The sequence below is a fragment of the Martes martes genome (assembly GCF_963455335.1).
Source record: "Martes martes genome assembly, chromosome: 13".
Lineage (NCBI taxonomy): Eukaryota > Metazoa > Chordata > Mammalia > Carnivora > Mustelidae > Martes > Martes martes.
Window position 1 is genome coordinate 24,728,972 of NC_137901.1, and position 21,171 is coordinate 24,750,142.

Here is a 21,171-nt window from a genome sequence, read left to right on the forward strand (position 1 = left end):
GACTTACGTAAGGAGCCTTGTTATCCACAAAATTACTGATTTTATATAGGTATTTAAATTTATATATGTATATAAAATTATATATTCTCCTTGAGTTAAAAACAATCTTAAGTATTTTAGGCATGTAGACAGAACTGGCATTCTGGTGGGAGGTTGGGACTGGGAGAGATTTGAAAGTCCTATCATGGAAGCAGCTAGTGAACCCAGGAGATAGGCTCAGTTACAAATTGAGAGAAAGAGGAGCTGGAGGCCAAGGGAGTCTGATGCACGGCCCGAGGGAAAAGCAACAGGGCTCTTAGAGGTGAGGTGATTGGATGGTGGGTTTTTCAAGTTCCGTTTTATTCTGGGTTTCACTGATAAGGGTCTTGGGAGTTCCAAGTAAATTGCGTTCAGGTGGAGTGTGTGGGTGAGCTAGTGTGTGTGTGTATCTGTATTTGTGTTTGGAATCTTTGGCATGAACTGTTGCAGAGAAGATGCCTATGGGCCTCAGTTTTCTACTTTCTGGGAGGGTAGGGAGAAGGTAGAACTTTCAGGCAACAGTACCTCCGTGGCTTAGTTGTCGTGCTGGACTGCGCTTTTCCCTCCTGGGCATTCCGACTGCCACAGGCATCGCCTTCACTGTTCTCAGCAGATAGTTACTTTCTTGTTGCTGCCTAGGGGAGTGAGGGCTGGGGCAAGGGTGATGGGACAGGCTGTCCTTGTCATAGCTGTCAGTTGCCCCTGGGCTCTTTTTTTCTAGCCTTCTGCTTCTGGGCTGGAGTTGTGCTTTATAAAGAGTATCTTGCTGCCCTTGATGGAAGGCTCTTGTGCTTGCCTTGGAATGCCATTTCCCTTCTCCGTTCATCTTCGGCTGTTTTCCAGTTTATAGGGATTTCTCACAACCTCTGGTCTCCTGTGAATTTCTGAGCATGGCTGTGGAATTACTGACAATAAAGCAAAATATTTTGCATGATTTCTAGGGTTTGGTGAAGAAAAGCAGCAGGGGACACATTGCCCCTTGTGCTCAGTTGGCTGTCATGGTTTTGCTCGTTAATACTCCGTTTAGTCTTTCCTGATAAGCTTATAGGCTTTATTCATATTGTTGTTTTTAGAAAGGTTTCGTAGTGGTCCTGGACTGAACTTACTTTAAAATTTTGTGGTCTATTCTAGCTGCTTTGAAAATCAAATTTATTTCCTATAAATTAATAGAAAATAGACAAAGCGTAAGAACAGGCAATGGCCTCTTTCACAGTGAACAAAATGCAGGCTAAAACTGTGCTGAAAACTATTATGTCTCATCAGTTGGCGGGGACCAGAAAGTTTGATTGAAGGGTGGTGGCTGTGGTGTGAAGAAACAGGCCTGCTGCAAGGAGCGCAGGCTGGCAGGTTCGAAAGAGGGCAGCCAGGTGGTGGTGGGGGGAAACATAACCCTCTCCGCCCTTCTGAGTTCTTAGCTGAGACCCTTGTAATAGAAGGCTGATTAACAGGAGAAAACAAAAGTTTATTAACGTGTGTTTCATGAACACATGGGAGATACCCATAGAATTCAGACTTAAATACCATCGTAACGGGACGGGGAGGGGAGATGTAGGCCTCTTAGGGGTGAGTAAATGGTTTTTAGGAAAGAGGAATAAGCCCTTAGAGGAACAGGTTGGGGAGCGCCTGGGTGGCTCAGTTGGTTGAGCGACTCAGGTCATGATCCTGGAGTCCTGGGATCGAGTCCTGTATCCGGCTCGCAGCTCCATGGGGAGTCTGCTTCTCCCTCTGACCTTCTCACCTCTCATGCTCTCTCTCACGCTCTCTCTCAAATAAATAAATAAAATCTTAAAAAAAAACAAAAAAACAGATGGGAAGTGCGATAGTTTGTAACTATGTGTCTGGGTGTGGTGTCCGTGTCTAGTCTTTCTTCCTTTGATGAGTAACCTGGTTGGTAAAACTCTCAAGGAGGGGATTTACGAAAATGAAGTTCCTTTTGGAGGAGCTGTCTTTAGGCAGCTAAAGGGAGTTCAGGGAAAACCTCACCCTGCATTTGGTGTTTTTCAAATGCCTATAGCTCAGAATAATCAAAATGCCAAAGTGGTGTATTTTGAGGTGGCCTAATCTACCCACATAATCTTTGACCAGCAGTTCTCTTTCTCTGAATTTATCCTGCATGTAATGTCATACACCTGTGAAATATCTCACATGCTAGATACCTATTGGAGAATGATTCATAATTGCAAAAGACCATAAACTACTTAAATGCACATTACTATAGGATTTATTAAATTAAAAAACTGGAATGTTATAGAGTTGTAGAAATAAGAAAGTACTTTATATACAAATATGTAGTGATTTCTAGTATTTAGTAACTAGAAAAAGGAAAGAGGTATGAACAGTGTATTGTGGTCTGTGTAAACAGGGGAAAATATGTGTTTGTATATACAGCAGGATATCTGAGGGATGATACCCAAGAAACTGGTAACATTTTTTCTAATGTGAGAAACTAGTTTGGTTAGGAGATGAGATGGGAAACTCGTTATTATATACCCTGTGAACTCTGTGTTTTTCACCATGTGCATTACTTATTCAAAAATTAAATGCAAATAAAAAAGTCTGACTTTATTTTATTAAATTTATTTTATTAAATTTTCATTAGTAGACCATGATAATAATGTTTCTCATTGTTACCTTGCTTATCTAGGAGACATGGGATGGAATTTTGTTCATTCATATATCTAATTAAATTCACAAAGTAAATTGTTTTTAACTGCTTGCTTTTAAGGAACTACAAGTAAAGTAAAATACTGGCCTGTTGAAATGAGAACACAAATTGTTCTGATCCTCATTTTCTTTTTATCCTTTTAATTGTAATGAAGCCTAGAGAAGGGAAATTGAGCCCACAGCAGAGCCAGGGGAACCCATAGCTGAGTTGTACATGCCAATAAACCAGTATTTTCTCAACTAACCCATTTTGATTCACACACTTGGGTATTTATCCGGTGAACTACTGCTAGGTCTTCAGTGCTAACTGGTAATTAGCACGAGTTCCAAGATAAATAGAAGACTATAAACAAATTGTGGAGGACTTTTTTGTTGTTTTTGTAAAACATATTTCATTGAGGCATTTTCGGGAGTGTCAGGGATTATTCGACAAAAGAACTGGAAAGTTTGGAGCAAAAGGAAATAGCGATGCCTTTATGTAGGTGGCTGAGCATAAAAATCTGTGTATTCTCTAGAGTTCTGAAGTTAATGGGGAATCCCTAAAGGACCCAGACACATGATTTCTCCTGCTTTTATTGAAAAAGTTTGGTTTTGAATAAGACTTGAAGGAACTTATTTGGGGAAAGTAGTCTAAGTAAAAGAGCATCCCAAGACACTTAAGTAAAAGTGAGATCATAATATCTCATCATGTGATATTATAGGTGGTGAAGTAACTTCATATGTAACAATATACTTAGTAGTTGTGACAGAAAGTACTGTTAGTATGATTTGTTTGCCCCTTTCTTGCACCTATAGATCAGACTTTAGGGTTGAACTTTTTTAGCTGATTTTAAACTTTTTATTTTGCAATGATTATAGACACATAAGTTGCAAAAATAATACAGAGAAATCCCGTGTACCTTTCACCAGTTCTCCCCCAGTGTTAATACATGGGTTTTACATTATCTACATCAGGAAGTGAATATTGATACAACACAGTAGACTGCAGAACATACTTGAATTTTTCCAGTTTTTACATGTATTCTTTTCCCCTTGTGTGAGTATAGCTCTGCGAAATTTTATCAATGTGTACAGATTCAAGCAACTACCACCACCACAGTCAAGACACAGAATTTTCCCATTCCCACAAATGAACTTCTTCAGGCTCCCCTTTATGATCACCTTTTGCCCTCCGTTCCCTGCCTGGAAGCACCCATCTGTGTTTCAACACGAGTTTTGTCATCTTGAGTGTTATATGTATGGAGTCATAGTGTGTAACCTTTTTTGTTTGCCAAAACTTTTTAAAAGATTTTTATTTTTGGGGGCACCTGGGTGGCTCAGTGGGTTAAAGCCTCTGCTTTCGGCTCAGGTCATGATCCCAGGGTCCTGGGATCTAGCCGCGCATCGGGCTCTCTGCTCAGCAGGGAGTCTGCTTCCTCCTCTCTCTCTGCCTGCCTCTCTGCCTACTTGTGATCTCTGTCTGTCAAATAAATAAATAAAATCCTTTAAAAAATTTTTTTTTATTTTTTTGACAGAAAGACACAGCGAGAGAGGGTACACAGGCAGGGGAAGTGGGAGAGAGAGAAGCAGACTTCCCGCTGAGCAGGGAGCCCGATGTGGGGCTCCATCCCAGGACCCTGGGATCATGACCTGAGCCAAAGGCAGACATTTAACTGACTGAGCCATCCAGGTGCCCCTACCAAAACTCATTTTTTATAAGTTTCAAACATACAGAAAAGTAGAGAGAATGGTATAATAAACACCTACTTCTTCCATCCATATTTAAACTATTTGCAATTGTCTAATAGTTTGCTTTGGTTTGCTTTTTCTCTATTTGCCAGGTTTGCTTTGTCTCTGTTTTGTTCTGAACCATTTAAAAGGAAGTTGCAGATATGATGATACTTCACCCCTAAATATTTAAGCACACATTTCCCAAGGATTAGGTCATTTTCCTACTCAATTATGCTATTGTTATTTCACTTATGTCCATGTAATATCTTCTGTTAAGTCCATATCAGGTTCGGTCTCAAGATTGTCTTTTTATAATTTTTTTTTTCCCTTCTTCCAAACCTGGGTTCATTGAAGATTCAATACACGTTTGGTTGTTACAATATCCCTTTAGTCTCCTTAGGTTTAGAAAAGCCCCCCATGCCATGCACACAATTTTAGTTACCATGGTACTGACTTTTTGGCGAATGGTGATGGTTCTTTACAATGTCCTGTATTCTGAGTTCATCAGACTATTTCCTCGTGTGGTCATCTAAATTGTTCATTCTCTAGCTTCTTGGTTTTGAACACTCAAAGCATTTTATGGTATCTCTTCTTTTAAAGTAGGTAGGATGGGCGCCTGGGTGGCTCAGTGGGTTAAGCCTCTGCCTTCAGCTCAGGTCATGGTCTCAGAATACTGGGATGGAGCCCCACACCGGGCTCTCTGCTCAGGGATCCTGCTTCCTCCCTCCCTCTGCCTGCCTCTCTACCTACTTGTGATCTCTCTTTCTCTGTGTCAAATAAAGAAGTAAAATCTCAAAAAAAATAACGGATATGGCTTGTTTTTAAAGATTTTAGTTATTTACCTGACAGACGGACATCACAAGTAGGCAGAGAAATAGTCAGAGAGAGGGGAGGAAGCAGGCTCCCCGCGGAGCAGAGAGCCCAATGAGGGGCTCAATCCCAGGACCTTGGGATCATGACCTGAGCTGAAGGCAGAGGCTTTAACCCACTGAGCCACCCAGGCGCCCCTATGTGGCTTGTTTAAAAAAAAAAAAAAAAAAGAAAAAAGTAGGTAGGATGTGTTTTATGGCCCAGCATGTGGTCTGTTTTGGTGAATATTCAAGGTGAGCAGGAGGAGAATGTGTATTCATTCCCCTGTCATTGGACGAAGTAGTCCATAGATATGAGATCCAGTTTTGATTGATAATGGTGTTGAGATCAGCTAGGTCCTTACTGACCATTTCTGAGAGGGGTACTCAGGTCTTCCTCTGCGGTATAGGGCATTCCTCTCTCTCTTGTAGTTCTGTTACTTTTTGCCTCTCGCGTTTTGATGCTGCAATGTTAGGCGGTGCACATTAAGGAGCAGGTCTTCTTGGAACAGTTGACTCCTTATCAGCATGGAATGCCGTTTTTTTTACCCCTGGTAAGTTTCCTTCCTCTGCGGTTGGTTGTGTCTAATATTAATATAACTTCTCCTGCTTTCTTTTGATTAGTGTTAGCATGGTATATCTCTCTCCATCTCTTTTAATCTGTGCGTGTCTTTTATATTTAAAGTGGGTTCCTTGTGGACAGTATATAGTTGTCTTTTTTCTTTTTTTTGGATCCACTTTGACAATCTCTTTTAATTGGTGTATTTAGACTCTGGATGTTCAAATGATACACAATAAAGTTGTATTAATGTCTACCAACATTTGTTACTATTTTCTGTTCATTGCCCTTATTTTTTTTCCTACTTTTGTCTTCTACTCTTTTCGGCCTTTTGTGGTTCTAATGCAGCACATTACTTACCTTTTTCTCTCCTTTCTTAGCATGTCACTTACACTTTTTAAAACTTTTTGGAAGTTGACCTTGTGTTTGCAATATGCATTTACAGCTAATCCAAGCCCACTTTTTTTTTTTTTTTAAGAGATTTTATTTATTTATTTGAGAGAGAGCTAGAGAGAGAGAGAAAGTGTGTATGAGCAGGGAGGAGGTGTGGACGCTTAACCCATTGAGCCATCCAGATGCCCCCAAGATCACTTTCAAATAACACTCTATCACTTCACAGGTAGTAGAAGTACCTTATAACTACAAAGTACATATTCCTGATTCCTCCCTTTTGTCCCTTTTATCATCCCTGTTGTTTATTCACTTATAGATAAAATATAATCATCAAACACAGGGTTGCTGTTATTTTGAATATGTGGCCTTTTGGGATGGGCTTTTCTCACTCACAATGCCCTCGAGTTCTATTCAAGTTATTGGGCATATCAGATAGTTCCTTCTTTTTATTCCATCATATGGAGGTACTTCTGTTTGCTTATTCATTCACGTGTTGAAAGAACATTTGGGTATAGTTTTTTGTGTGAACCTAAGTTTTCATTTCTCTGGGATCATATTCCAGGAATACAGCTGCTGGTATCAATAGCATGTATAGGTTTAATTTTTACAAAAATTTTTTAAAGATTTTATTTAGTTATTAGAGATGGTGAGTGAGAGAGAGAGCACAAGCAGGGGAGAGAGGGAGAAGCAGGCTGCTTGCGGGCTTGATTCCAGGACCCTGGGATCATGACCTGAGCTGAAGGCAGACAACCAACTGAGCCACCCAGGCACCCCTGTGTTTATAAGAAACTGTTGAACTATTTTCCAGAGAGGCTCTCCATTTTCCATTCCCACTAGCAACATATGAGCTACTTTCAGTACATCCTTGGCAGCATTTGGTACTGTCAGTTTTTTTATTTAAGCCATTCCAGTAGATGTGTAGCAGTACATCATCATGGTCTTAATTTGTGGTTCCCTGAATGGCTAATAATGATGGAATACCTTTTCATGTGTTTGTCATTTGCATGCTTTCTTTGGTGATGTGTTAAAATCTTTTGCATATTTTCTAATTGGATTGTTTTCTTATTGTTGACTTTAGAGTTCCTTATATGTTCTGGATACAAGTCCTTTGTTGGGTGTGTGACTTATGAATATTTTCTCTAAGCCTGTGGCTTTTCTTTTCATCCTCTTAGTAGGGTCTTTCACCAACCAAAAGTTTTCAGTTTTGGTAAAGCTTACTTACCAACTTTTTCTTTTATGGGTACTGCTCTTGTGTAATGCCTAAGCACTTCCTGACCCCAGGTCACAAAGATTTTCTCCTATGTTGTCTTCTGAAAAGGGTTTTAGGGGCGCCTGGGTGGCTCAGTCAGTTAAGCATATGCCTTTGGCTCAGGTCATGGTCTCAGGGTCTTGGGATCAAGCCCCACATTGGGCTCCCTGCTCGGCAGGGATCCTACTTCTCCCTCTCCCGTCCCCCTGCTTGTGTTCCCTCTCTCTCAAATAAATAAATAACATCTTAAAAAAATAAAAAGAAAGGGTTTTAGAGTCTTATGTTATATGCTTAGATTTATGATTTTTTGAGTTAGCTTTTAAGATACAGGGTTTTTTTGTTTGTTTTGTTTTTTTTGACTTGTGGATGTCCAATTGTTCCAGCACCATTCGTTCCAACAACTGCCCTTCCTCCATTGAATTGCTTTTGTATTGTTGACAAAAATCAGCTGATTATACTGTAGTGGGTCTGTTTCTGGATTTTCTCTTTTGTTTTACTGATCTCTGTGTTTATCACTACCATAGGTTTTAATTTAATTCCTCTTTTCTGGCCAAGCTATGACTGTTGCTTATCAGTAAACACATAAATGGTGGAAATTTGAAATTTTGATTTTGGGTGGTGACTTGAATACTAACGTTGAACTATATCAGACAAATAGATTTTTTTTAAGTTTGCTGGTTTGCCTCAGTAAAGAATAATTTACATTTTTGTCACTGTGAATTTAGTTATGATGGTAACTTTGTATTTTCCATATATGTTAAAAATTTAAATTTGAGTAGGTGAAGGAGCTTAAAAATATTTAATTTTTAAAATTGAAGTAATATATTTAGTTTAAAAAAATCAGATAATGTGATTGACATAAAATAAAAAGACTGCATGACCACCTGTCCCTCTCCAGAATCTTTTTCCCCAGAATGGGCCACACTTAGATCTCTTAGCTGTGGTTTCTCATTATTTGCCTCCTTACTTATAGTTATATTATAATTATATTACAATATAATTATAGTATAAGCACATAATAATACGCTTTTACTGTTATTTGCTGATTTAGGAATTTTAGATGTTTCTGTTGACTTCCTGCCTATTAGGGAAGATGAGGATTTCACACTCTTTTTTTTTTTTAAAGTTATTATTATTTTTTTAAAGATTTTTATTTATTTGTTTGACAGATCACAAGTAGGCAAAGAGGCAAGCGGGGGTGGGGGGGTGGGGGTGGAGGGGACTGCCTGCTGAGCAGAGAGCCTGAGGCAGGCTCCATCCCAGGACCCTGAGATCATGACCTGAGCTGAAGGCAGAGGCTTAACCCACAGAGCCACCCAGGCGCCCCAGGGTTTCACACTCTTAAATCCACTCCCACTTCATTTTTTAAAGCGTCTTCCCAATACAGTTACCTCACAATTTTTGGTTAAGTCTTTATTTACTGTTTCTATTATGATGATTACATAAATATTGATAGCTGTTGAATTGAGTCATGTACTATGATAACATGACCTTTTTTGAATGATTTTTGTTTTTTCCAAAGTACATAGTTACCAAAAAATCATTTATTTTCTAGGTAGCTATCATTCAGAGAATGGTATCAGTTCAGAGAATCCTGCCAGATTCTCCTATGATATTGTAATCCTCCACAGAATAAGGTCAGACACATCAGGTGACCTCTTGCTCTCTGATTTGCTTACCATGGAGGTCATGGGGTTGTCTGGACTCCTGTCCTAGCCTGTAGTACATGTCTTCCCTGTCTCATGTTGTATCCTTGAATTTGTTGTCTTCCTTTTTCTTGTTTTATTCCTTTGCATTGAAAGGATACATCTTCCAGTAGCTTCAGAAAATGGATCCATGGGAGGTTTTTTCAGTCGTGGCAAGTCTAAAATATGCTTTTATTCTACTTTCATACTTAACTGGTAGCTTGGCTAGCTATAGAAATCTAGCTTAAATTACTTTTATTAATATTTTAAAAGCATTGCTTCCCTGTTATCTAGCTTCCAGTATTGTTACTGAGAGATTGAGAAATTATCCTTTAAAATATATATATATATATATATATATATATATGTGTGTGTGTGTGTGTGTGTGTGTGTGTGTATATGAATGATAGGAATAGAGGGGTAATGGGCCAAAACCCATATGTATATATATAATGTCCATTTTCATTTCTTTTATTACTACTGTTTTTTTCCCCCAAGTACTCTCTACACCCAACATGGGGCTCAAACTCAAAACCCTGAGATCAAGAGTCACGTGCTTTCTGACTGACCCAGCCAGGTGTCCCCATACTGTCAGTTTTCAGCAGACCTATATATTTGCTACATGTGCTTCATCCCTTTCCTTCTATTCCTTTCCCCTTTCCTGTTTGAGAAGGTATTTATTGATACTGCTAAAGCCCCTCTGATCCTTTCCTGATAACATTATGTAAAAAGCATTCCTCTGAATTTGTGTATTTTTCCTATGTATGTTTTAATACTTGTAGTAGCTATGAATATATATATAATAATATTGTTCACATGTTGTAAAAATCCTACAAATGAAATCATACCATGTCTGTTATTCTGTAACACTTTTTAAAATATATACTTTTGAGATATGTCCATGTTGATAATTGTAGCTCTCATTAATTCACTTTCATTAGTGTAATGTACCCCATTGTAAAATTATATTAAAAAATTTCATTTTAAATTGCTTAAGATATATAAAACAGCTTTGGAATAAGTTATAACGAGTAAGATATTTATATATTGCAGAATATTTTTATAGCATTTTCTCATTAGGCTTAATAATTCTTATTTAAGAAGTTAAACCAAAATCAAGACTTTATGGTTAGCTGGCTTGATATGGAGGATTCGTTGGAGCTAGCTAGCTGGTTTTGGGGTCTCTGTCCCCTGAGCAGGGAAGAGGAAGGTAGTAGTGGTCTTGATTTCAGGGGCAGGTGACAAGAAGCCAGATCAGTATTTCTCCCTCATATTCAGAAGATCAGCTGTCCATGCGCATTGGGGAAGCCTCTTGTCTTTAGATAATTGAGGCTAAGCCAGTCTCAGAGTTCCAAAGAGAACATGGAAGGCATGCTTCCAAATTCTGATGTTGGCTCCAATGTGTCTGTGGAGTAAGGAGGGACAGACATGAGAAAGTAAGTCACTACTAATATAAGTTCTCATCCGACCCAAGCTTCCTTTGGATATCACTTGCTTTCATTGCAATGGTAATTTTAACATAGTGTAATTTATTATTCATCTCACCACCATTTTATCATCAGTGAGAGACTTTTCTTGAACAAATTGAGATAGAACATGATTTGGAACTAGGTTAAGTGTGATTTTATGGAGATAGTGATTGGTATTTTAACTATTAGTTTTCCCATTAGTGACCAACTACAACAAATATTGAAGATGCTAATCATTTATTCATCTACTCTTACCTTCAACATACTACTTAGGGAATGCCTGTTACATGCTATCTAGACATTGGGGGTAGAAAGGTAAGAGCCTGGGTGGCTCAGTGGGTTAAGCGTCCAGCTCTTGATTTGGGCTCAGGTCATGATTTCAGGGTCCTTAGATTGATGTTGGGCTCCCCGCTGGGCGTGGAGCCTGCTTCGTATTGTCTCTCTCCCCTTCCCTCTGTCCCTCCCACCCTCTCCAAAATGAAAACAAAAATTAAAAAAAACAAAAAAACAAAAAAAAAAACCCAAACAGCAAAAAACCCCACCAAAACCAATGGTTTAGGAGAAGAGGCATGCCAACAAATGCTGATGTGCGTGGCCACAGAATGAAAAGGACACTAAGTGACTGCTTTGGAACAGGGAGCCCATTCTCATTCAGCATGTGACTCAGTTCAAGCCTCATTTTCCCCTGAGTGTAGGTAGCACGTGGTCATCACTTCAACTACTTGTCTCCTTCTGAGGACATTCAAGACATCCAGTCTTTATCCATCACCATCCTACGTTGTAAAGGAGCCTCATTTTCAGACAATTTATAATAAGTTGTCATTATTACGGATTTGCTTTGAGATATATTCTTAGGCAGAGGTATGCCCATTCAAAGATCTACAAGCATAGACTCGGATTTTTGTGTATGTGTTGGCTAAGACAGATTTTATCCCTATTCCCTCCTTTGTAACTCTGTATCTGGTGTCTAATATATTTAAAAATAGAAGTGTGATTTCTTCAAGTAAGTTTACCATATTTTTTTTTCTTTCTTACGTTTGTCTCAAAGATAGGAAAAATGTGGTTAATTGTGAACAAGTTTGAAATTTCTTTTCATTCTTTATAGGTTGTCTTGTGGAAATGAAGGCTTAAGGGCAAGTTATCTACCAGATTAGAAGATGGGATCGAACAGCAGCAGAATCGGTGATCTTCCTAAAAATGAGTACTTAAAAAAGTTATCGGGCACAGAATCTGTCTCTGAGAACGACCCATTCTGGAATCAGCTTCTCTCGTTTTCTTTCCCTGCACCAACCAGCAGGTAAAAGGTTACTTGGAGATTGAAAATCCATGTAGAAGGCCACATGAACTTGTGTGGTATGCTTATTAAAAAAAGAAAGTTTTAAATGTTCTGTCTGTCCATCAGTCTATCCTGTCATACATGTGCCAGTAGAAAATAAAGAGATGCAAGTAGAAAATACATTTTTCTCTTTTCTTTCTTCCACCTAGCCACCTCCCTTCCCCAGCGATGATTCCTCATAGCAATTTCTTTTGAATCTCTAGAATAATACAAGGTTACTTAAGCATTTATCGCATATAGTTTTAGAAAATTGGTTGAACACAAGTGCTAGCATCCTACACATACCTTGTTTTTTATTTTTTCTGTTGCTGTCCCTTGCGTTTCCCCCCCACAGTTAAGTAAAATTATCTTTTTTTTTTTTTTAAGATTTTATGTATTTATTTGACAGAGGGAGAGAGCGGGCCAGCTCACAAGCAGAGGGAGTGGCAGAGAGAGGGGAGAGAGAGGGAGAAGCAGATTCCATGCTGAGCAGAGAGCCCGATGTGGGGCTCGATCCTAGGACCCTGAGATCATGACCTGAGCTGAAGGCAGAGGCTTTAACCCACTGAGCCACCCAGGAGCCCCTCTAAAGTATTTTAAAGTAAAATAAGGACGTTTTTTTCTGTGACCTAGTACCATTGTTAGACCTAACAAAATTAACAATAAGTCCTCCTACCCAGTCCATATTGACATTTCCCCCGTTGTTTTATAAAGGTTGCTAACATTAAGAACCAAATAAGGTGGGTACGGTGCAGTTGGTATATTTCCTAAACATCTGTAGAATAGAGGTATTCACTCTCCAGCCCCTGCCACAGGTTTTTTCCTGTGCTATTAAGAACAAATTGGGTCTGTTTTTCTGTAGAATGTTTTACCTTCTTGATTTACTTGATTGCTTCTCATACCATAACTTTTTTTAAAAAAAGATTTTTGTTTTCTGTAAACTGGAAGACAGATTTAAAGGCTTGATAAAATTTAAACAGTTTTGGTAAGAGTATTATATGAGTGATTTTATATACTTCGTACTGTATTACATCAGGACACAGAAAATGTGAGGTTTTAGTTATGCTAAATTTGCTCAGAGGTTTGAGAATGTTGATGATTTTGTTCTGAATCACCTGTTTCATAAGAAATTACAAAATGGTGATATTTCTAATTTGGTTATTTCTTGTACATTTATTAAGTGGAACTTTTCTGTAAAGAAGAGCTTTCCTTCATCATTGAGGTTATATAAAATACAGTTTTTACTATATTATTAAATAAGGGTAAACACTTAATTCTGTTCCTTTACCAGTTTAATGAAAATAGTATAATGGTGACAAGTACTTTCCCTCTCCCTTAATCCCACGCTTGGAAGGTCTGTCTCTTTCTCTTTTTGATGGTGAATTAAAAAGAAAAAGAAAAATCTATGTATGCATGTGTGTTGTGGTCCTTATGGTTTCAATTTTCCTCTCTTTAGTGATCAAGGTTATGTTTGTTTTTACGAGTTTAAGGATCAAGGATTATTGGCATTTCCTTTTTGTGAACTATTTATATATTTTTGCAATAAAGTTTAATTTCTAACTCCTGGATATGGCTGAATTGGGCCTCAGGAGTTTCCCTTAGTTTTTTGTTTTTTTTTTTTTTTTAAGATTTTTATTTATTTATTTGACAGAGAGAGAGAGAGAGATTGCAAGTAGGCAGAGAGGCAGGCAGAGAGAGAGAGGGGGAAGCAGGCTCCCTGCTGAGCAGAGAGCCCGACGCGGGGCTCGATCCCAGGACCCTGGGATCATGACCTGAACCGAAGGCAGAGGCTTTAACCCACTGAGCCATCCAGGCGCCCCAGGAGTTTCCCTTAGTTTGCCGTTCATGGGATAGCATGGATTAGTTGCACATTATATGAAGCAGCTACTTACTACTGCTTCTGAGATCCTTGGAAAATTAAAGATGCTGTGGAGGGGCAGGAGAGGTCAAACTGGAGCCAGCTCTAGTGTCAGCAACTTTTGAGGAGATGTCACTGAGTACCGCTGTTCCTATTGAAATAACACTAAGAGAAAAAAGGGCAGAGAGAGACCGCATCATTTGTTGTCAAAACAAATTCTCTTCTCACTTCTGTAAACTGCAGTGCAGTGTCTTCTGAAAGACAATACAGAAGACTTAACTAAATGAAGAGTGATACCACATTTAAAGATTTCGAAGACTGTCATTAAAACATCAGTTCTTCCGCAGTTGACCTATAGAGAAGGCAATTCCAGTTAAAATCCCAACAGCTTTTCTTGGTTAGGGGGTGAGGTGGAGAGATCATGATAAGCTGATTTTTTTTTTTAAGATTTTAATTATTTATTTGACAGAGAGAGAGATCACAAGTAGGCAGAGAGGCAGGCAGAGAGAGGGGGAAAGCAGGCTCCCTGCTGAGCAGAGAGCTGGATGCGGGGCTCAATCCCAGGACCCCAAGATCATGACCTGAGCTGAAGGCAGAGGCTTAACCCACTGAGCCACCCAGGCGCCCCGTGATAAGCTGATTCTAAAACTTAAATGGCAAAGAAAAGAATCTAATAGCCAAGTACTTTTGGAGAAGAAGAAGGGTGTGTTGTGTGCCCATGTGCTTGACTTATGCCGAACTGGCACTTTGGAGTACTAGCAGCAGGATGGATTGCTTAAGAAACAGTGATGCAAATATGGTGTTAGCCGTTTTTGTCTATTTCTTTAACCTCTGGAGTTTGCCTCACGGTTTGAATTACCATGGCTCTCTAGTTTGCTTTGTTAATTCCTGCTCTTTCTCGAAAATCTCCTGCTGCTCTCATATATTTATTCTTTTGGACGTCGTTCCTTTTTCTTAATTCACCCTAGCTTACGCAGAAAAGTATTGTAGGAATCTCAGGAAGTGTGAAAAGCTGAAAGTGAACACACTGCATGTGGCAGGTGTGGGGGGAAGAGTCCCAGGGTCTTCACTTGTGGTGGTGCCCCTCTGTCGCTTGGTTTGAGACACTCGCCCCCTCAGTGCTGGTGTTGGATGTGTGACCTGTAGAACCTTTACTCTGAGCTAGCAGGTGCCACCTCATTGACAGAGGCTGGGATGGAAATACCGAGTTTGTGAATTACTCAGGATTGAGGTGAATCTCTGAACCTAGACGTTTTTGAGATTGCTCACGTCTGGAACTCCTTGGACCCATGTGTGCGGTTTTCAAGTGCAGCCCATTTTTGCAGCCAAATACTGGTGTCTGCCAATATTTTGGAAACTATAAGGCCTTTAGGACTAATCTAATCCTTCCTTACTATAAATTACTGTTGGCACCAGAGTAATCAGATTTTGTTAGCGTTTCCAGGTATGGTTGCAAAATCCTGTTTAGGTTCTTCAGTAGTTTTTAACTTTTCACCTTATTAAAATTACTTGTGGGGTTGCCTGGGTGGCTCAGTGGGTTAAAGCCTCTGCCTTCGGCTCAGGTCATGGTCCCGGGGTCCTGGGATCAAGCCCCGCATAGGGCTCTCTGCTCAGCGGGGAGTCTGCTTCCTCCTCTCTCTCGCTGCCTGCCTCTCTGCCTCCTTGTGATCTCTGTCTGTCAAATAAATAAATAAAATCTTTTAAAAAAATAATAAAAAAAATTACTTGTGAAGCAAAAGTCTGAAATGAAATCAAGGTTAATTTAAAAGTTAAGTTTAATATGCTGTTTATTTTTCTTATAAAATATTTTTAAATTACTTGCATGTCTGATTTTGCACATTTGTAGATTACTAAATAATAGCAGCAAAAACAAGAAACAGAACTATGCTTGTTATTTTTTTGGTTCGTGGGCATCTGAGTATCCCTGCGTGAGTGTATGGTGTATGCTTATTACATTTTTTTTTTTTTTTTTAAGATTTTATTTTGACAGATCACAAGTAGGCAGAGAGGCAGGCAGAGAGAGAAGGGAGGAAGCAGGCTCCCTGCTGAGCAGAGAGCACGATGCGGGGCTCGATCCCACGACGCTGGGATCATGACCTGAGCCGATGGCAGCGGCTTTAACCCACTGAGCCACCCAGGTGCCCTGCTTATTACATTTGTAATATGTGTCCTGCTTGTCCCTGAGATCGACTGGGCCAGATGACCTTTCACTGTTTATAAGCTATTATTTATTCACTTGCTTCTCAGGATATAATGAAGAACTAGGTCAAGTCTCTTGCCCTCAAAGGACTTATAATCTACCTGTAAACCAGTAGATGAGTGCAGTGAACTATGGTAAAAGCTGTTATAGAAGTAGTACAGGGAAGCATGAGTGCAGCAGTAGCAGGAGCTCAGTGTCTGAGTTAGAATCGGACAGGGTGAGTCCCAGATTTTCAGGAGGAAGTGGCATAGGTTTGTTTCACTTCTGGCTCAAATCCCAGAAGGTACCAAAGGATGTTTAATGAAAGCCTCCTTCCCACCCCTGTGTCCCTCAGCCAGTACTCCTTTCAGGAGGCAGCCAAAGCAGGAGTGATGCTCAGAGTCCTGAGCCAGAGGGAAGAGGGCGGGAGTAGGGGAGGACTGGCACAGTAGGAGAGCTGCAGAGTCTCCCAGTGGTGAGGAAGAACGTGGCAGGTGTGCAAAACTGAAGAAGTAAGGGGTGGGGGTTTGGCTGATTTGAGGGGCCTTGTAGAAAATATTAAGCAGTTTCAATTTTGTCCCAGTCTCAGTGGGAACCACTGAAAGATTTTCAGTAGAAAGGCTAAGAGCAGGCTTTCATTTTACTAGATACCCTAACTGCATCACCTGTGGTCATTACTCTCTCCTTCAGCAGAAATTACAGTTGACCCTTGAACAACACAGACTTGAACTCTGCAGGTCCACTTAAATGTGGATCTTTTACCAATAAATGTGGTACGGTACTGTACTGCAATTAGAGTACTGTAAATGTATTTTCCTTATGATTTTCTTAATGGCATAATCTTTTCTCTAGTTAAATTTACTATAAGAATACAGTATATAGGGGCACCTGGATGGCTCAGTGGGCTAAAGCCTCTGCCTTTGACTCAGGTCATGATCCCAGGGTGCTGGGATTGAGCCCCATATCTGGCTCTCTGCTCAGCGGGGAGCCTGCTTCCCCCTCTCTCTCTGCCTGCCTCTCTGCCTACTTGTGATCTCTCTATCGAATAAATAAATAAAATCTTAAAAAAAAAAGAATACAGTGTATATACCTATACGTAATATGTGATAATCTACTGAATATTACTGGTAAGGCTTCTGGTAAACATTAGGCTATTAGAGGTTAAGTTCTGGGTAAGAAGTTAAATGTGGATTTTCTACTTTGTGGGGGTTGGTGCTCCCAACCCCTGCATTGTTCAGGGTCCACGGTATTACTTCTTCAGTGTTTGTTTTTTTTAATAATTCAGTTACAGGATCAGTTATGTTCCAAACAAACAGTGTTAGGAGGTACATGGATAACCATGTAGGATAGTCATGATTACAGGGTCCTGGAAAGCGTTCTGGAGGTGATGGAATGTGAACAGAGCCCCGGGGAGGTGAATGATTTAGAAAGGGAGAGAAAAGGAAAGAGAGAATTCGAATGCCTCTGAAAAGAGCATGGACAGAGGCAGTGAGGCAGGACACAGTTCTGTGTGTGGGTGTGGACCAGTGGGACACGAGCCTGCCTGAGGAAAATGTTGATCACAGGGGCCTGTCTTGTGGTTAGAGCCTCCTCCAGCATTGGCAGATGGTGGGAAGAAATGGAAGAACCATGGCGTCTGTGGATGGAATTTTAAAAATTGTCATTTATTTTTGTCTGAAAAGATAATACATTCTTTATTTTTTACTTTTTAAAAGATTTTATTTATTTGTGTGTGTGTGTGTGAGAGAGAGAGAGAGAGAGAGAGAGAGAGAGAGAACAAGCATGGGGAGAAGGAGAAGCAGGCTCCCCACTGAGCAGGGAGCCCAGTGTGGGACTTGATCCCTGGACCCTGGCCGAAGGCAGACGCCTGACCAACTGAGCCACCCGGGCACCCCACATTCTTTATTTTTTAAAGATTTATTTGAGAGAGAGAGCAAGAGAGTGCACATGAGCGCAGGGGTGGGGCGGAGGGAGAGAGAGAATCTCAAGCAAACTCTCCACTGTGCATGGAGCTCCACACGGGGCTTGATCTTACGACCCCAAGATAACAACCTGAGCCAAAATCAAGAGTTGGATGCTTAACCAACTGAGCCATCCAGGCACCCGATAACACATTCTTGTCCAAAATTCAGAAGACTTAGAGATTAAAAAGTGGGAAGTCTCTCTTCCTCTCCTCCAGTATATCTAGTTCTCTTCCCCAGAGGCAGCCAATGTTACCAGTCATCTTAAGTGTACTTTCAAGGGATGTTTTCTGTTTTCTTAGTCTGTTTAGGCCGCTATAATAAAATACCACTGACTGGGTAACTTAAAAACAAATGGAGTCTATTGTTCACAGTTCTGGAGACCGGAAGTCTGAGGTTGTGGTACCAGCATGACTGGGTGAGGGCCCTCCTTCTGGTGCACAGCCAGTACCTTCTCTGTTCTTCACTTGGTGGGAGGAGTGAGCAAGCTCTCTGGGGGCCTTTCTAATAATGGTACTGATCCCATGCATGAGGGTTTCATCCTCATGACTTAATCACCCCAAAGACCTACCTACTAATATCATCACTTCTGGAGGTTAGGATTTCAACATATACATTATGGTGGGGGACACAAACATTCAGACCATAGCACGTGCATTTACAAACACATGCACAAACATCCCCCTTATTTTAGACGATACTGTGTATTATATATGCTTTTGCACTTTGTGCTTTTTCCTCTGATTGTATTTTGGAGAACCTTTTATGTATTAGCTTCCTCATTCTTTTTCATGAAGGCATAGCATATCATCCCTGTACATACCAAAATTACTACAACTGTATAGTTTAACCATTTGGATTGCTTCCAGTATTTTGTTACTACATTGCAAACAAATGCCACAATGAATAGCTGCGTAGGCATGATTCTTGTGAGGGCACCTGGGGCTCTTAGTCGATTAAGCATCCAACTCTTGATCTCAGCTCAAGTTTTGATCTCAGGGTTGTGAGTTCAAGCCCCCAGCTGGGCTCCATGCTGGGTGTGGAGCCTACTTAAAAAAAAAAAAAAGAAGTGATTCTTGTGCTGTGAGTAAAGTATGACCAAATGACTTCCATTAATTCTTCTAGTTTGTGTTGGCAAGGTATGAGAAACAAGTGTAATAGGTTGGGAACGGATTTTACGGATCACTGAAAGCGCTTCCCAACATGATTCATGGTGTTGCAGGGTAAAGTGATGGGGCTGCCCAGGTCTGGTGACCTGGAGAAGGGTGCTTATTTTTTTGGCCACACCTATTAGAAAGCTGAGGATTAGAACTGTAGGTTCTTGTTTAGTGGGTTTAGTGAAAGTATTGTTTTAGGGACATTACTTTTTGGGTGGGCTGGATGTTAGATTGGAAGGAGCAGGAAAGGAGAAAGTAGGGCAGGAGAACCAAATGAGAGACAGCTGTCCTCATGAAACTGAGTGGCCAACAGAAGAGTAGATAGCACAGTGTGTTTTAAATGTTCTTTTGTTTTAAATTGATACTTGATTTGAGCCTAAATGCTTAATGAGCTTACAGTTCTAGATTTGAGAGCAACACTCCGGAATATAGTGATAGCTTGTATATTTAATTTTTATTGAAATGTAGTTGACATACAACATTATACTGGTTTTAGATGTATAACATAGTGATTCAGTATTCTATGCATTGTGCAGTGCTTGCCTCAACGTGTAGTCACCATCTGTCACCAAATGTCATTATAATATTCTCGATTATGTTTTCTGCTATACTTTTCATCCCATGATTGATTTATTTTATAACTGAAAGTTTAAACCTCTTAATCTCCTTCACGTATTTCATCCATCCCTCCACCTCCCTCCCCTCTGGCAACCACCAGTTCTCTGTATTTATGACTCTGTTTCTGCTTTTGGTCTGTGTGTTGGTTTTGTTTTTTAGAGTCCCATATGCATGTATACTAATTGAGAATGAGAATAATTTTCCTAAAAGGTGCATTGATTTTTTTGGTGACCTGTAAAGAATGGAGACAGTGAAGCGTGTTGGGGGAGCATGGATTTTGGAGCAGCCCAACTTCGTCTTACATCTCAGCTCTGCTACTCACCAGCTTTGTGAATCTAGGCAAGCTGCTTCATCTCACTGGGCCTTTTGATGCTTCTGTAAAATGGAAATAATGCCTACCGTCTAGATTAAACACTATAATGCATGTACAGTGTCTGAATTTCCACTTCTTCAAGGAGTTAGTGTGTCTTCAGAGTTAGCCTAAAATATTTGAGGGATGAAAAAAAGAAATCTAACCAATTTTTCTGATAACTACTTTATCCTAAAGATCAGAAATCCTCTGACTCTTTTGAATCAGTTGTTCAGTTGTAGAAATCAGGTCAGACACAGAGCATAGTGACATTTGTCTCTGTGCTTACATAATGCCCTGTTTGTAAAGAGTACCTGTAGAAACCTCGACTGCATTGTGAAAATGGTATTATGTGTCCTGAGCACTAGATGGCGCTCAAACAAGGCAAGAAGGCGGTTTTTGGCACTGTCAACATGGTCACTTAAGCTCGTGTTTTTGAATACTAAAGTAATGTGTGTGTGCTTTTGGTACCTTTGCATACAGCAAAGTACAAAGGCAAAAAAGGTAAAAAATAATAGCGATAAGAAGTAACCGTTATTGGGGTGCTTGGGTGGCTCAGTTGGTTAAGCATCTGACTCTTGATGTCAGCTCAGGTCTTGATTTCGGGGTCCTGAGTTCAAGCCCCGTGTTGGGCTCACGCTGGGCCTGGAGCCTACTTAAAAAAAGAAAAAGAAAAGAAATAAGAAGTAACCATTATTAACATTCTGGTGTATATTCCATCAGTTCTTTCATAAAAAATGTTTGCATCAGGGGATGCCTGGGTGGCTCAGTTGGTTAAGTGTCTGCCTTCTACTCCAGTGGTGATCCTGGAATCCTGGGGATGGAGTCCCGGGGTCCGGCTCCTTGCTCAGGGGGGGTTCCCTCCTTCTCCTTCTCCCTCTGTTCCTCCCCCTGCTTGTGCTCTCGCTCCCTCTTTCTTGCCCACTCACTCTCAAATAAATAACATCTTTAAAAAAAAAATGCATTGTATTCTACGTGTTCTTTAACTTACATTTTCCTCATGTCATTGTTTTCCTACAATATAGATTTTAAACGGCTGTACAATATTCTGTCAGTAATTTATTTAACTAATGTTGGACTTTTTGTTCGTTTCTTTTTTTGTGATTAAATGTAAAACTCTGATGAACTTAATAGTAGCC

General features: G+C 40.1%; 1 protein-coding gene across 1 annotated transcript in view; it reads left to right on the forward strand.

The window, feature by feature from the left end:
- DYM (dymeclin) overlaps positions 1–21,171 on the forward strand; it is a 334,108-nt gene that overhangs the window by 14,957 nt on the left and 297,980 nt on the right. Inside the window, exon 2 of the mRNA XM_080821087.1 lies at positions 11,701–11,892. Coding sequence (XP_080677213.1) covers positions 11,753–11,892 — 140 coding nt within the window. The 5' untranslated portion in view covers positions 11,701–11,752. The remainder of the gene's footprint in view (positions 1–11,700; positions 11,893–21,171) is intronic.